Source organism: Heptranchias perlo, chromosome 13 (assembly GCF_035084215.1).
Source record: "Heptranchias perlo isolate sHepPer1 chromosome 13, sHepPer1.hap1, whole genome shotgun sequence".
NCBI classification, from domain to species: domain Eukaryota; kingdom Metazoa; phylum Chordata; class Chondrichthyes; order Hexanchiformes; family Hexanchidae; genus Heptranchias; species Heptranchias perlo.
The window spans coordinates 4,932,234-4,949,730 of record NC_090337.1 but is presented as its reverse complement, the minus strand read 5'-3'; the positions used below and the strand labels follow the sequence as shown (position 1 = coordinate 4,949,730).

General features: G+C 49.3%; 1 protein-coding gene across 3 annotated transcripts in view; it reads left to right on the top strand.

The window, feature by feature from the left end:
- LOC137331231 (phospholipase D1-like) overlaps positions 1-17,497 on the top strand; it is a 154,750-nt gene that overhangs the window by 116,144 nt on the left and 21,109 nt on the right. For all 3 annotated transcript variants that reach the window (XM_067994874.1, XM_067994875.1, XM_067994873.1), the window contains 3 exons: positions 10,135-10,248; positions 11,430-11,479; positions 15,226-15,360. In XM_067994874.1, the coding sequence (XP_067850975.1) occupies positions 10,135-10,248; positions 11,430-11,479; positions 15,226-15,360 (299 nt within the window). The remainder of the gene's footprint in view (positions 1-10,134; positions 10,249-11,429; positions 11,480-15,225; positions 15,361-17,497) is intronic.

Here is a 17,497-nt window from a genome sequence, read left to right as displayed (position 1 = left end):
TATTATTGCCTGCCTTTTGATCACCTGACCCTCCCTTCGAACCCAGCGATGTATCTTCTCCACCCATTGGTCTTTGAAGGCCTTGGGCCTAACACTGCCGAGTACAAACTATGACCTGTGAGCCCTGAGAATCCCACCCTCGAGGCCCGGGGAACTCAGCTCCTCTTGTGCTTTATGTTTCTCACTTGCTGGTTTGACCTGTTTAAGTTTCTCAGGCGTGGAGTTTTGAAAAGGGAGTTCCATTCGTGCTGTCGCATAAATCACACAACCACGGCCTTGTGGTATCAAAAGCCCGAGGTACCTGCAAATTAATTGGATTTAAAGCGAGCTCCCCTGAGGCTCGGTGGTGTGTGAGACAAAAAAAAGCAGTCGCCTGGTTAGGAGGAATCTCATCCAGGAACCTATTCTGCCTTTGTTTACTTTCAAACAACTGTGCAAATTCAACTGGGTGGATTCCAGAACATTCCCAGGTAAGTGGAACCGCCCTCCCAGATTAAAGTGTTGGCTCGGCACAGTGCCAGTAAAAGAAAGCACCTTTTACAACCTCAGGCTGTCACAAAGTGCTTTACAGCCAATGAAGTACAGACACTGCTGTAATGTAGGAAACGCAACAGCGCACAGCAAGATCCCACAAACAGCAATGTGATGATGGCCAGGTAACCTGTTTTTCTTGATGTTGTTTGAGGGATAAATATTGGCCCCAGGACACTGGGGAGAACTCCCCTGCTCTTCTTTGAAATAGTGGCCGTGGGATCTTTTCGGTCCACCTGAGAGGGGCAGACGGGGCCGTTGGTTTAACATCTCATCCAAAAGACGGCACCTCCGACAGTGCAAGAGGCAAGTGTGCTACCCACTGAGCCATGGCTGTATTTTTGCTTCTAACTCAGCAGGTTGTTGGTTCAAACCCCATACCAGGCCTTGGGCCTATAATTCAGGCCGCCACTCCGGTACAGCACTGAGGGAGTGCTGCACTGGGGGACTGCAGCACTCTCAAAGGTGTTGAATTGAAACCCTATCTCTGCCGGTTCAGGTGGATATAAAAGATCCCATGGCAGTGTTTGAAGAATAGAAGAGAGGCCTCCTTCACCATTCCTCCCTCGACCAACACCTCCAAAAAATACACCGAATGAGCATTTAGCTCATGGTTTGTTTATGTGCGACGTTTCTGTGTTCAAAACGGTCGCTGCATTTGTCTGTGTAACATCAGTGATATGTGATCAAACTCCTTGTGTATGAAGCTCCTGGTGATGTTTCTCAGAGATGTGACGAGCATCACCCCCCGGTGCTCGCTGACCTTCATTGGCTCCTGGTCCAGAAAGGCCTCAATTTTAAAATTCTCATCCTTGTGTTCAAATCCCTCCATGGCCTCATCCCCCTCCCTATCTCTGTAACCTCCTCCAGCCCCTACAACCCTCCGAGGTCTCTGAGTTCCTCCAATCCTGGCCTCTTGCGCATCCCCGATTTTAATCGCTCCACCATTGGCGGCCGTGCCTTCAGCTGCCTGGGGCCCTAAGCTCTGGAATTCCCTCCCTAAACCCCTCCCCCTCTCTCTTCTCCTTTAAGAAGCTCCTTAAAACCTACCTCTTTGGCCAGGCTTTTGGTCACCTGTCCTAATATCTCCATCTGTGGCTCGGTGCCAAATTCTGTCTGATTTACGCTCCCGTGAAGCGCCTTTTCCTATGTTTAAGGTGTTGTATAAATGGGAGCTGTTGTTGTAAATGCAAGTTCTTTTTCTTAATGTCACCGGCTGGACGATAGACACCATAAAAGATGTCACCAGACGTCTGCCACCGGCTGGCCGCTGTCTGCTGTTTGAGCGACAGGGTCAGTGCGCGGGTGAGAGTCGCTCGGCCAGTGCACACCTGCCACCTAGGGGTGAGCTTTATGGTGTGCAGTCCTTGGACAACCTCCTCTGATTCGAGAGGAGTTCAACAACAACTTGCATTTATATAGCGCCTTTAACGTGGTGAAACGTCCCAAGGAGCTTCACGTCCTGTTGGTTCGTCGGTTGCTGCCGTGCATTAGCTGGACATGTTGCGTCCACCCAGACTCCTGGCTCTCTCTTAACTTCATCCTTGGCTGGTTCAACACCATTCATGAATTACGAACGTTGCCCTTTTTTTCCTTCCCATGCGCTGAACTTCTCACTTGCCGGCATTAAGTTCCATCGGCCGGCGTTTTGACCCACTCACATATTCTGTTCCGCTCATGCTGTAGGTGCTGGGCGGTCTCCTCTGCTTTCGCTCAGTGGGCAGCACTCTCGCCTCTGAGTCAGAAGGTCATGCGTTCAGAGACCCGCTCCAGAGACTTGAGTATAAAATCCAGGCAGACACTCCCAGTGCGGTACTGAGGGAGTGCTGCATCGTCAGAGTGTGCCGATGGTGGACGTAAACGATCCCATGGCCACTATTTCGATAGAAGAGCAGGGAGAGTTCACCTGGGATCCTGACCAATATTTATCCCTCGCCCATCATACCTGGTTGCTTATTTCATTGTTCTGTGTGGGATCTTGCTGTGCACAATATAGGCTGTCGCGTTTCCCTACATTAAAACAGCAACTACTCTTCAAAAAGCACTTCATTGGCTGTGAAACGCTTTGGGACGTCCTAAGGTCGTGAAAGGCGCTATACAAATGCAGGATCTTCATTGAGCTTCTGAATCCCAGTCATTGATGTAAATAAGGAAACAGTGAGTGATGAGCAGCCCCAGCATCAAACCCTGGGGCATCCCCCACCCACACACCCTGACACTACCCCACCCACACACCCTGACATTATCCCCCCCACACACACCCTGACATTACCCCACCCACACACCCTGACACTACCCCACCCACACACCCTGACATTACCCCCTCCACACACACCCTGACATTACCACCCCCCCCCACACACCCTGACATTACCCCCTCCCACACACCCTGACATTACCCCCCCACACACCCAGACATTACCCCCTCCCACACACACCCTGACATTACCCCCTCCCACACACCCTGACATTACCCCCTCCCACACACCCAGACATTACCCCCTCCCACACACCCAGACATTACCCCCCCACACACACCCTGACATTACCCCCCACACACCCTGACATTACCTCCCCACACATACCCTGACATTACCCCCCCCCCCACACACACACCCTGACATTACCCCACACACACACCCTCACATTACCCCCCCACACACCCAGACATTACCCCCTCCCACACACCCAGACATTACCCCCCCACACACACCCTCACATTACCCCCCCACACACCCTGGCATTACCCCCTCCCACACACCCTGACATTACCCCACACACACCCTGACATTACCCCCCATCCACACACCCAGACATTACCCCCTCCCACACACCCTGACATTACCCACACACACACCCTGACATTACCCCCCCCCACACACCCTGACATTACCCCCCCACACACCCTGACATTATCCCCTCCCACACACCCTGACATTACCCCCCCCCACACACCCTGACATTACCCCCCCACACACCCTGACATTATCCCCTCCCGCACACCCTGACATTACCCCCTCCCACACACCCTGACATTACCCCCTCCCACACACCCTGACATTACCCCCTCCCGCACACCCTGACATTACCCCCCCACACACCCTGACATTACCCCCCCACACACCCTGACATTACCCCCCCACACATCCTGACATTATCCCCTCCCGCACACCCTGACATTACCCCCTCCCACACACCCTGACATTACCCCCCCACACACCCTGACATTACCCCCTCCCACACATCCTGACATTACCCCCCCACACACCCTGACATTACCCCCCCACACACCCTGACATTATCCCCTCCCACACACCCTGACATTACCCCTCTAACCAGGGCCCGTTATTTTTTTTAACCCATGTTTTGCCCCGTATCCCCACAGCTTTAATTAGTGACCTTTCATGTGAAACTTTATCATTTGCCTTTGATAAAATTATCACACAACACTGACGGGATTACTACAGTTAACTTGAGCTGTCGCTTGCTCAAAGTGGTTACTTAGAATTACAATTACAACTGGACACAATTATTAAATCTAGTCATATGTAGAATTACACAGAATTACGTAGAACCTACAGCACGGCCCAACTGGTCTCTGCCGGTGTTTATGCTCCACACGAGCCTCCTCCCTCCCTACTTCATCTCACCCTATCAGCATCTCCTTCTATTCCTTTCTCCCTCATGTGTTTATCCAGTTTCCCCTTAAATGTATCTATAATATTCACCTCAACTACTCCTTGTGGGAGCGAGTTCCACATTCTCACCACTCTCTGGGTAAAGAAGTTTCTCCTGAATTCCCTATTGGATTTATCGGTGACTATCGCATATTTATGGCCCCCAAGTTCTGGTCTCCCCCACAAGTGGAAACATCTTCTCTACGTCTACCCTATCAAACCCTTTCATAATTTTAAAGCCGTCTATCAGGTCACCCCTCAGCCTTTTCATTTCTAGAGAAAAGAGCCCCAGCCTGTTCAGCTTTTTCTGACAGTTATATCCTCTCAGTTCTGGTACCATCCTTGTAAATCTTTTTTGCACCTTGTCCAGTGCCTCGATATCCTTTTTATAATATGGAGACCAGAATTGTTCACAGTGCTCCAAGTGTGGTCTAACCAAGGTTCTGTACAAGTTCTATTCCTCGAGAAATGAACCCCAGTGTTTGTTTGCCTTTTTTATGCCTTATTAACCTGTGTCACTACTTTCAGTGATTTGTGTATCTGTACCCCCAGATCCCTCTGCTCCTCTACCCCATTTAGACTCTTATTATCCAGGAGTGTGTGGCCTCCTTATTCTTCCGACCAAAATGCACCACCTCACACTTATCTATACTGATTTGCCAATTACACGCCCATTCTGCAAATTTGATTAGACTGGGTTGTCCCTGTCTAAAGCCACATTTGTAAACAATTTTACAACACCAAGTTATAGTCCAGCAATTTTATTTTAAATTCACAAGCTTTCGGAGACTTCCTCCTTCCTCAGGTAAATGTTTCAGGAGCTCCTCGAAGCCTACGCATTTATACATATAGAACAATACATGGTGTTTACAGACTGCCCCTGCAACTGCCCGTTGCCAAGGCAATCACCGTGTTCAGACAGAGAGGTGTCACCTGCAGAACCCCCGAATACACATTCAACAAAAAAACAAACAGGGAAAAAAAACAGAGAAAAAAAACAGAGAGAGGCAGAAACATCCGGAAGGCAGAGAGAGCCAGCAAATGACCCATTATATTAAAAACAGATAACATTTGTTCGCTGGTGGGGTAACGTGTAGCGTGACATGAACCCAAGATCCCGGTTGAGGCCGTCCTCATGGGTGCGGAACTTGGCTATCAATTTCTGCTCGACGATTTTGCGTTGTCGTGTGTCTCGAAGGCCGCCTTGGAGTACGCTTACCCGAAGGTCGGTGGATGAATGTCCATGACTGCTGAAGTGTTCCCCGACTGGGAGGGAACCCTCCTGTTTGGCGATTGTTGCGCGGTGTCCGTTCATCCGTTGTCGCAGCGTCTGCATGGTCTCGCCAATGTACCATGCTCTGGGGCATCCTTTCCTGCAACGTATGAGGTAGACAACGTTGGCCGAGTCACAGGAGTATGAACCATGCACCTGGTGGGTGGTGTCCTCTCGTGTGATGGTGGTATCTGTGTCGATGATCTGGCATGTCTTGCAGAGGTTACCGCGACAGGGTTGTGTGGCGTCGTGGACGCTGTTCTCTTGAAAGCTAGGTAATTTGCTGCGAACGATGGTCTGTTTGAGGTTGGGTGGCTGTTTAAAGGCGAGTAGTGGAGGTGTGGGGATGGCCATAGCGAGGTGTTTGTCCTCATTGATGACATGTTGAAGGCTGCGGAGAACATGGCGTAGTTTCTCCGCTCCGGGGAAGTACTGGACGACAAAGGGTACTCTGTTGGTTGCGTCCCGTGTTAGTCTCCTGAGGAGGTCTATGCGATTTTTTGCTGTGGCCCGTCGGAACTGTCGATCGATGAGTCGAGCGTCATATCCCGTTCTTACTAGGGCGTCTTTCAGCGTCTGTAGGTGTCCATCGCGTTCCTCCTCGTCTGAGCAGACCCTGTGTATTCGCATCAGGCAACGGAACCCTGTGTGAGAACCTCTCTGGATACATCGAGGGCATCCTGAAACCCATCGTACAGGGAACCCCCAGCTTCTGTCGCGACACTACAGACTTCCTACAAAAACTCAGTACCCACGGACCAGTTGAACCAGGAACACTTCTCACCACGATGGACGTCTCGGCACTATACACCAGTATCCCCCACGATGACGGCATTGCTGCGACAGCATCAATACTCAACACCAACAACAGCCAATCTCCGGAAGCCATCCTACAACTCATCCGCTTCATCCTGGATCACAATGTCTTCACCTTCGATAACCAGTTCTTTACCCAAACACACGGAACAGCCATGGGGACCAAATTCGCACCCCAATACGCCAACATTTTCATGCACAAGTTCGAGCAGGACTTCTTCACTGCACAAGACCTCCAACCAACACTATACACCAGATACATCGACGACATTTTCTTTCTATGGACCCACGGCAAGGAATCACTAAAGAGACTACACGATAACATCAACAAGTTCCATCCCACCATCAAGCTCACCATGGACTACTCCTCAGAATCAGTTTCTTTCTTGGACACACGAATCTCCATCAAAGACGGGCACCTCAGCACCTCACTCTACCGCAAGCCCACGGACAACCTCACGATGCTCCACTTTTCCAGCTTCCACCCTAACCACGTCAAAGAGGCCATCCCCTATGGACAGGCCCTGCGAATACACAGGGTCTGCTCAGACGAGGAGGAACGCGATGGACACCTACAGACGCTGAAAGACGCCCTAGTAAGAACGGGATATGACGCTCGACTCATCGATCGACAGTTCCGACGGGCCACAGCAAAAAATCGCATAGACCTCCTCAGGAGACTAACACGGGACGCAACCAACAGAGTACCCTTTGTCGTCCAGTACTTCCCCGGAGCGGAGAAACTACGCCATGTTCTCCGCAGCCTTCAACATGTCATCAATGACGACGAACACCTCGCTATGGCCATCCCCACACCTCCACTACTCGCCTTTAAACAGCCACCCAACCTCAAATAGACCATCGTTCTCAGCAAATTACCTAGCTTTCAAGAGAACAGCGTCCACGACACCACACAACCCTGCCGCGGTAACCTCTGCAAGACATGCCAGATCATCGACACAGATACCACCATCACACGAGAGGACACCACCCACCAGGTGCATGGTTCATACTCCTGTGACTCGGCCAACGTTGTCTACCTCATACGTTGCAGGAAAGGATGCCCCAGAGCATGGTACATTGGCGAGACCATGCAGACGCTGCGACAACGGATGAACGGACACCGCGCAACAATCGCCAAACAGGAGGGTTCCCTCCCAGTCGGGGAACACTTCAGCAGTCATGGACATTCATCCACCGACCTTCGGGTAAGCGTACTCCAAGGCGGCCTTCGAGACACACGACAACGCAAAATCGTCGAGCAGAAATTGATAGCCAAGTTCCGCAACCATGAGGACGGCCTCAACCGGGATCTTGGGTTCATGTCACGCTACACGTTACCCCACCAGCGAACAAATGTTATCTGTTTTTAATATAATGGGTCATTTGCTGGCTCTCTCTGCCTTCCGGATGTTTCTGCCTCTCTCTGTTTTTTTTCTCTGTTTTTTTTCCCTGTTTGTTTTTTTGTTGAATGTGTATTCGGGGGTTCTGCAGGTGACACCTCTCTGTCTGAACACGGTGATTGCCTTGGCAACGGGCAGTTGCAGGGGCAGTCTGTAAACACCATGTATTGTTCTATATGTATAAATGCGTAGGCTTCAAGGAGCTCCTGAAACATTTACCTGAGGAAGGAGGAAGTCTCCGAAAGCTTGTGAATTTAAAATAAAATTGCTGGACTATAACTTGGTGTTGTAAAATTGTTTACAATTGTCAACCCCAGTCCATCACCGGCATCTCCACATCATAAAGCCACATTGACTGCTGGTTACCAGGTTATTGTTGAACAGATAATCCTCAAATTTACACCTGGTTATTGACTCCATTATATTACATGCAATGGAAGTAAAATTAGTAGGATAAGAACAGAAAATGCTGGAAAGACTCAGCAGGTCAGGCAGCGTTTGTGGAGAGAGAAACAGAGTTAACGTTTCTGATCAATGACCTTTCATCAGAACCATGAGAAGTTTAAGAAATGAAAGATGGGTCCAGAGGAGGTGTGAACGGTTACAGCAGAACCATTACCGGCACCTGCTGTGCGAGAAAATAGGAGCAGTGGTTATGACCTGAAGTTGTTGAAGCCGAAAGTCTATTAAGTGCCTAATCAAAATAGGAGATGCTGTTCCTTGAGCTTACAAATGGGTCTGTCAGCACCTCTGTCTGTTCTGTCCACTTTTTCAATATCAGCATCACATCTTAGAATCATAGACTCCTACAGCACAGAAGGAGGCCATTCAGCCCATCATGCCTGTGCCGACTCTTTGAAAGAATTATCCAATTCGTCCCACTCCCCCCTGCTCTTTCCCCCACAGCCCTGCAAATTTTTCCAATTCAAGTATTTATCCGATTCCCTTTTAAAAGTTATTATTGAATCTGCTTCCACCGCCCTTTCAGGCAGCGCATTCCAGATCATCACAACTCACTGCGTTAAAAAAATTCTCCTCATCTCCTCTCTGGTTCTTTCTTAAATCTGTGTCCTCTGGTTACCAACCCTCCTGTCAGTGGAAACAGTTTCTCCCTGTCTACTCTATCAAAGCAAATTTTGAACCCCTCTATTAAATCTCCACCTAACTTTCTCTGGTCTAAGGAGAGCAATCCCAGCTTCTCCAGGCTCTCCACATAACTGAAGTCCCTCATCCCTGGTACCACTCTGGTATATCTCCTCGGCACCCTCTCCAAGCATCAGCCTGTTTCTAATCCACTGGTACCTCCCCAGTGTCCAATAACTCCCTCATTATGATTGTCAGTGCCTCACAAGTCTCCTCACTTGCCGCTCGCGACACTCTGGGATAAATAACACCTGACCCTGGGGATTTGTGTAAAGTCCTTTCATATTATCTGGGACCTCTATTTCATTTCTATCGAAGTCTTGAATTACTCTTTATTTGGTGGGGGCGGGGGGAGGAGAGCGTGTTGTTTTTTTTTATCTTCCTTTGCGATAGACAGTGATCAACCTCTGACTTCTTCCTGGACTGAGGTCAGCCAACTCAGTCCGCCTCCCCGACACTGTAACACGATGTGCACTAGGACCCAGGTGGTCCCAAAAGGCTCAGGTGAGCCCCCTGCAGGTGGAAGGAGAGCACAGCCGGCCTTTGATGGTTTTGAGACTCAATAAAAGCCCCATTATCCCCAGTCGAAGGATTGCTCCAGCATCTATTTTTATGATGAAACCTTTGCGTTTATGTAGGCATAGAATCATACAGCACAGGAGGAGGCCATTCGGCCCATCGTGCCTGTGCCGGCTCTTTGAAGGAGCTATCCAATTAGTCCCACTCTCCCTCTGCTCTTTCCCCCATAGTCCTGTAAATTTTTCCCCTTCGAGTATTTATCCGATTCCCTTTTGAAAGTTACTTTTGAATCTGCTTCCACCGCCCTGTCAGGCGGTGAGTTCCAGATCATCACAACTCGCTGCGTAAAAAAAAAAAAAATCTCCTTATCTCCCCTCTTGTTCTTTTGCAAATTACTTAAATCTGTGTCCTCTGGTTACCGACCCTGCTGCCAGTTTCTCCTTATTTACTCCATAAAAACCCTTCCTAACGGGAGAGAGTTCCACACTTCTACCACCCTCTGCGTAAAGAAGTGTTTCCTAACTTCTCTCCTGAATGGCCTGGCTCTGATTTTAAGGTTATGTCCCCTTATCCTAGACTCTCCCACCAGCGGAAAAGGTTTCTCTCTATCTACCCTATCAATTCTGTTCAAAATCCTGAGAAACCTCAATCAAATCACCCCTTGTCCTGCCCCCTTCAAAGTTTTGTGTACGTGAAGCCCCCAGGTCTCGGCTTAATGCAGTTGGTTGAACGGTCTGCACTCACTCAAACATGATTTATTTTATCCGTACAGGGACAAGCAGAAATTTCGGGTCTATGTGGTGACACCCCTGATGCCAGGCTTCGAAGGAGACATCTCAACAGGCGGTGGAACTGCTATCCAGGCCATCATGCACTTCAACTACAGGTAGACGACCCGCCTCTCAGTCCTCCCACCTTCCACCCTCGGTCGACTTCAGCTCATCTGAAACTCGGCTGCCCCGTATCCCAACTTGCACCAAGTCCCGTTCACCCATCACCCACTCTGTGCTCGCTGACCTACATTGGCTTCCGGTCCGGCAAAGCTGGGAGCGCCGCACTGTCGGAGGTGCTGTCTTTCAGATGAGACGATAAACCGAGGCCCCGCCTGGCCCTCTCAGGTGGACGTAAAAGATCCCATGGCCACTATTTCAAAGAAGAGCAGGGGAGTTCTCCCCGGCGTCCTGGGCCAATATTTATCCATCAACCAACATTACTGAAAAACAGTTTATCTGATCATTTATCTCATTGCTGTTTGTGGGATCTTGCTGTGTGCAAATTGGCTGCTGCGTTTCCTACATTACAACAATGACTGCACTTCAAAAAGTGCTTCATTGGCTGTAAAGCACTTTGGGACGTCCTGAGGTTGTGAAAGGCGCTATATAAATGCAAGTTCCTTTCTTTCTATAAACTCACGCAGTCCGTTTGATGGGGAGGGGGCCTCCATCATCCCTCTCCCACCCAGCAAACAAGCTCTGATCACAGAAAGGGCAGGTTAGAGACTGAGGTGCAACACTGCACCCCCAATTTTCCGACCTACAAGCCCCAAGAGTGGGGGGATAGAGTTGCCAACTCTGGCTGGACTTATTCCTGGAGGTTTCATCACATGACCTCCCGCCTGCAACGCCCCGCCCCCACAACCCTGCCATTGGTCGCCCGATATGTCCATCCTTCCGATGCCCTGCCTTTCCACGGCCAATCAGAAAGTGAGCAGACACTTCATTACCCCGATTGGACGATTCTTAATTGTCAGTCAAACAGCTTTTTTTCCCCGATTTCTGCTAATTTTATAACAAATAAACGAAAGCGTTCAAAGAAAATGAAAAAAAAAATCACACAATTTTCTTTAAGGCCCTCGATGATTTCTCTCCTGAGTTCTTGCTCCCAGCAGTGTCCTGGAAATTAACTTCTAATTCCTGGAGAATCCAGGACAATCCTGGAGGGTTGGCAACCCCCAGTAAATAATCGAGGAGTTTAGTTCCTTCTCTCAATTCCTTCCCTGGCCTGGCCCGGAAAGGCTCTGTAAAGATTGTCCTTCCGAAATCTAATTTCACCTTTTATATCCCACAGAACAATCGCGAGAGGAGAAAACTCAATCATCGAGCAGCTGAAGAAAGAAAGTAAGCCTTGTTTTTCAACGCGCCTTGTTAGGCTGGTTCATTGGGTTGGGATGGGCCTTGTCCCCAGCCGAGAGTGACCGGTCCCCTCACTGTTGCTGGGGGGGGAGTGGTACGAATGTGATATTGTGGCGATAATGGAGACCTGGCTCAAAAAAGGGCAGGATTGGGTACTAAATATTCTCCGGAAAGATAGGGAAGGAAAGAAAGGAGGAGGGGGGTGTGGCAGTGTTGATTAAGGAGAATATTGCAGTGCTGAAGAGAGAGGATGTCCTGGAGGGGTCAAGGGCAGAATCTATTTGGTTAGGGTTAAGAAACAATAGAGGTGCCATTACACTACTGGGTGTATTCTATAGGCCAACAACTAGTGGGAAGGATATAGAGGAGCAAATTTGCAGGGAAATTACAGAAAGGTGCAAAAGTCATAGAGTAGTGATAATGGGGGACTTCAACTATCCTAATATAGACTGGGATAGTAATAATATAAGGGGAAAAGAGGGGGAGGAATTTTTGAAATGTGTTCAGGTTAACTTTCTTGACCATTACGTTTCTGGCCCAACGAGGAAGGAAGCATTGCTCGACTTGGTTCAAGGGAATGAGGTGGGCCAAGTGGAGCAAGTGTCAGTGGGGGATCATTTAGGGAACAGTGATCATAGTATCATAAGGTTTAGAATAGCTCTGGAAAAGGACACGGACCACTCTAAAGTAAAAATACTCAATTGGAGGAGGGCCAATTTCAGTGGGATGAAAACACATCTGGCCCGGGTAAATTGGAATCAAAGATTGGCAGGCAAAACTGTAATTGAATAGTAGGAGGCCTTTAAAGAGGAGATGGTTCGGGTACAGTCTAGGCACATTCCCACGAGGGAGAAAGGTAGGGCAACTAAAGGCAGAGCTCCCTGGATGACAAAAGAGATAGTGAGTAAGATGAAGCAGAAAAAAGGGGCGTATGACAGATGTCAGGTTGATAATACAAGTGAGAACCAGGCAGAATATGGAAAGTTCAGAGGGGAAGTGAAGAAGGAAATAAGAGGGGCAAAGAGAGAGTATGAGAATAGACTGGCGGCAAACATAAAAGGGAATCCAAAAGTCTTCTACAGGCTGTAAACAGTAAACGGGTAGTAAGAGGAGGGGTGGGACCGATTAGGGACCATAAAGGAGATCTACTCATGGAGGCAGAGGGGATGGCTGAGGTACTAAATCAGTACTTTTTATCTGTCTTTACCAAGGAAGAAGATGCTGCCAGAGTCTCAGTAAAGGAAGATATAGTTGAGATACTGGATGGGCTAAAAATTGATAAAGAGGAGGTACTGGAAAGGCTGGCTGTACTTAAAGTAGATAAGTCACCCGGTCCGGATGGGATGCATCCTAGGTTGCTGAGGGAAGTAAGGGTGGAAATTGCGGAGGTACTGGCCATGATCTTTCAATCCTCCTTAGGTACGGGGGTGGTGCCAGAGGACTGGAGAATTGCAAATGTCACACCCTTGTTCAAAAAGGGTGTAAGGATAAACCCAGCAACTACAGGCCAATCAGTTTAACCTCAGTGGTGGGGAAACTTTTAGAAACAATAATCCAGGACAGAATTAACAGTCACTTGGATGAGTGTGGATTAATTAGGGAAAGCCAGCATGGATTTGTTAAAGGCAAATCATGTTTAACTAACGTGATTGAGTTTTTTGATGAAGTAACAGAGAGGGTAGATGAGGGCAATGCAGTTGATATGGTGAATATGGAGTTTCAAAAGGTGTTTGATAAAGTGCTGCATGGTAGGTTTATCAAGATTGCGGCCCATGGAATAAAGGGGGCAGTAGCAACATGGACACAGAGTTGGCTAAGGGACAGGAAACAGAGTAGTGGTGAACGTTTGTTTTTCAGACTGGAGGGAGGTGTACAGTGGTGTACAGGGGGTCGGTGCTGGGACCACTGCTTTTCTTGATATATATTAATGACTTGGACTTGGGTGTACAGGGCACAATTTCAAAATTTGCAGATGACACGAAACTTGGAAGTGTAGTAAACAGTGAGGAGGATAGTGATAGACTTCAAAAGGATATGGACAGGCTGGTGGAATGGGCGGACATGTGGCAGATGAAATTTAAAGCAGAAAAATGCAAAGTGACACATTTCGGTAGGAAGAACGAGGAGAGGCAATATAAACTAGAGGGCACAACTCTGGGGGTATATGTGCACAAATCGTTGAAGGTGGCAGGGCGGGTTGAGAAAGCAGTTAAAAAAGCATTAGGGATCCTGGGCTTTATAAATAGAGGCATAGAGTACAAAAGTACGGAAGTCATGATGAACCTTTATAAAACACTGGTTCGGACACAACTGGAGTATTGTGTCCAGTTCTGGGCACCACACTTTAGGAAAGATGTGAAGGCCTTAGAGAGGGTGCAGAAGAGATTTACCAGAATGGTTCCAGGGATGAGGGACTTTAGTTACGTGGATAGACTGGAGAAGCTGGGGTTGTTCTCCTTGGAACAGAGACGGTTGAGAGGAGATTTGATCGAGGTGTTCAAAATCATGAAGGGTCTAGACAGAGTAGATAGAGAGAAACTGTTGCAATTGGTGGAAGGGTCAAGAACCAGATGGCATAGATTTAAGGTGATTGGCAAAAGAACCAAAGATGACATGAGGAAAAATTGTTTTACACAGCGAGTGGTTAGGATCTGGAATGCACTGCCCGAGGGGATGGTGGAGGCAGATTCAATCATGGCCTTCAAAAGGGAACTGGATAAGTACTTGAAAGTGAAAAATTTGCAGGGCCACGGGGATAGGGCGGGGGAGTAGGACTCGCTGGATTGCTCTTGCACAGAGCCGGCGCGGACTCGGTGGGCCGGATGGCCTCCTTCCGTGCTGTAAACTTTCTATGATTCTATGAATGGGGGAGGGGGCGGCGTGATGTTTCCTGTAAATGGGGGAGAGGTTTGAGGTATTTACTACACCATTTCCTGCATTAAATTGCCAAGCAGTGTTCGGGCCTCCTCAAAATAGGCTTCATTTTCCGCCTCCTCCCTAAGTTTACTCCCTCTGCTCCTAGAGGCAGTGGCTCTTTGATGGGGTACAGACTTGCAGGACCTGGTCTCTCGAACAGTCGTCATTCCGTATGTGTAAGCATGGATGGGGATTGTCATCAGGCTGTTAGACTATGAGAGGCATCACAGCAGAGCCCGGTCCTGGTGTAGCCTGACCTCCATGTTCTTGCACTATCAAGCGCAGGTCACCAGTTCACAGGTCACAGGTCAAGAGTGGCTGATTCTCATTTTAATTAACAATTTTTTTTAATTAGTTCTTGAGATGTGGGCGTCGCTGGCGAGGCCGGCTTTTATTGCCCATCCCTAGTTGCCCCTTGAGAAGGTGGTGGTGAGCTGCCTTCTTGAACCGCTGCAGTCCGTGTGGTGAAGGTTCTCCCACAGTGCTGTTAGGAAGGCAGTTCCAGGATTCTGACCCAGCGACGATGGAGGATCGGCGATATATTTCCAATTCGGGATGGTGTGTGACTCGGAGGGGAACATGCAGGTGGTGGTGTTCCCATGAACCTGAGTTGCTGCAGTGCATCCTGTAGATAGAACACCCTGCAGCCACGGTGCGCTGGTGGGGAAGGGAGTGGTAACTTGCTTTTTACTACTCTGCATGTAACCCTGGCCCCTGATACCAGGGGCTTGAATTAGACACAGCGTTTATGACCCTCCCCATTGAGCAGTGCATTAAATGGCTCCACTCACCCCCCTCTCCCTCTGTCCTGGCAGTGGAAGACCGGTGGATCAACTATTTCTCGGTGTGTGGGCTGCGGACTCATGTGGAGATGGAGGGGAGGCTCGTCACGGAACTGATCTATGTCCACAGCAAGATGCTGATCGCAGATGACGACACGGTCATTATCGGTGAGTGAGCAGCAAGTTACTCCCATCCTGCAAGAGGCGGGGGAGGGGAGGTGGGAGGAGGGTGGGGAGGGGGGGTGGGGTGGGAAGGGTGAGGGAAGGGTGGGAGGGGGGAGGTGGGTGGGGAGGGTGGGAGAGGAAGGGGAGAGGATGGGAGGGGGAGGGGAGGATGGGAGGGGGAGGGGAGGATGGGAGGGAGAGGGGAGGGTTGGAGGAGAGGGGGAGTGGAGGGTGGGATGGATCAGAGGGGATGGGGAGGGGGATGGGAGGGGGTGAGGATGGGAGGGGGAGGGGAGGATGGGAGGGAGAGGGGAGAGTGGAGGGGGAGGGGAGGATTGGCGGAGAGGGGGAGTGGAGGGTGGGATGGATCGGAAGGGATGGGGAGGGGGAGTGGAGGGGGTGGGGGTGGGGTTGCTCGGAGGCATTCATCTAACTTCAGGGGCAAAGAAATTATCTGCTTTCCATAGAATCGTACAGCACAGAAGGAGGCCATTCGGCCCACCATGCCTGTGCCGGCTCTTTGAAAGAGCTGTCCAATCAGTCCCACTCCCCCTGCTCTTTCCCCAGAGCCCTGCAAATTTTTTTTCCTTTACAAGTATTTATCCAATTCCCTTTTGAAAGTTATTATTGAATCTGCTTCCACCGCCCTTTCAGGCAGCGAGTTCCAGATCAGAACAACTCGCTGCGTAAAAAAAAAATTCTCATCATCTTCCCACTGGTTCTTTTGCCATCTTTCAGATGAGACGTTAAACCGAGGCCCCGTCTGCCCTCTCAGGTGGATGTAAAAGATCCCACGGCCACTATTTCGAAGAAGAGCAGGGGGGAGTTCTCCCCGGTGTCCTGGCCCATTATTTATCCCTCAACCAACATCACTAAAAAAACAGTTTAACCGGTCATTATCATATTGCTGTTTGTGGGATCTTGCTGTGCACGAATTGGCTGCTGCATTTCCTACATTACAACAGTGACGACACTTCAAAAATACTTCATTGGCTGTAAAGCTTTGGGGTATCCTGAGGATGTGAAAGGGGCGATAGAAATGCCAGTCTTTTTTTGGTGTGGGGACTGGAGTCACATATGGGCCCAGACCGGGTAAGGACGGCAGGTTTCCTTCCCTAAAGGACATCAGTGAACCAGTTGGGTTTTTTAACGACAATCCGACAGCTTTTTTTCTCATTTCCAGCTTTTTTTTTTAAGAAAACAAATTGAAATCCTCAAACTGCCGTGGTGGGATTTGAACTCATGTTCTGACTGGATTGTTAGTCCAGGCCTCCAGATGACGAGTCCAGTCATGTAACCATGTCCGCAATGCAGTTGAAAAGGAAGGAGAGACTCGAGAGCAGATGTGAGGAAAAGTATCGCTCGGTGTTTGGCCCTGAACTGAGTCTGAGGGATTGCTGACCTCAAACCACAGGCTCTTAAAATGACCTCACCAAGGATTGAATGCATTCACTTCCTGTATCGTCTCCCCGCTGCTGTGCAGCAACCTCTCTGATTTGCTGCATCGCGTCAGTGTTGCTGTGGAAGGCTGGGAAGATTTATTGCAGGGTCATAAATTGCCTCCCTTTTCTTTTGCCGTGGGAACTATACACCGAACAAGAATGTTGCTGGCAGATTCTGACCGAGAGATTTGTTACACTGCATTACCTGATTGACCAGGGGAAGGGTGGGAGAGATTAGCCTGTGACACGATCATTTTAACTTTATTTTGTTGTTTCGCTGCTCATCAAGATGTAGAATGTTACTGCTGACAAAATCTCAGCCTTGCAGAAACTGGGCTAGTGTACTGTTAAAATCTCCCAGCACGGGTTAGATACAGAGTAAAGCTCCGTCTACACTGTCCCATCAAACACTCCCAGGGCAGGTACAGGGTTAGATACAGAGTAAAGCTCCCTCTACACTGTCCCATCAAACACTCCCAGGGCAGGTACAGCACAGGTTAGATACAGAGTAAAGCTCCCTCGACACTGTCCCATCAAACACTCCCAGGGCAGGTACAGCACGGGTTAGATACAGAGTAAAGCTCCCTCTACACTGTCCCATCAAACACTCCCAGGGCAGGTACAGCACGGGTTAGATACAGAGTAAAGCTCCTTCTACACTGTCCCGTCAAACACTCCCAGGGCAGGTACAGCATGGG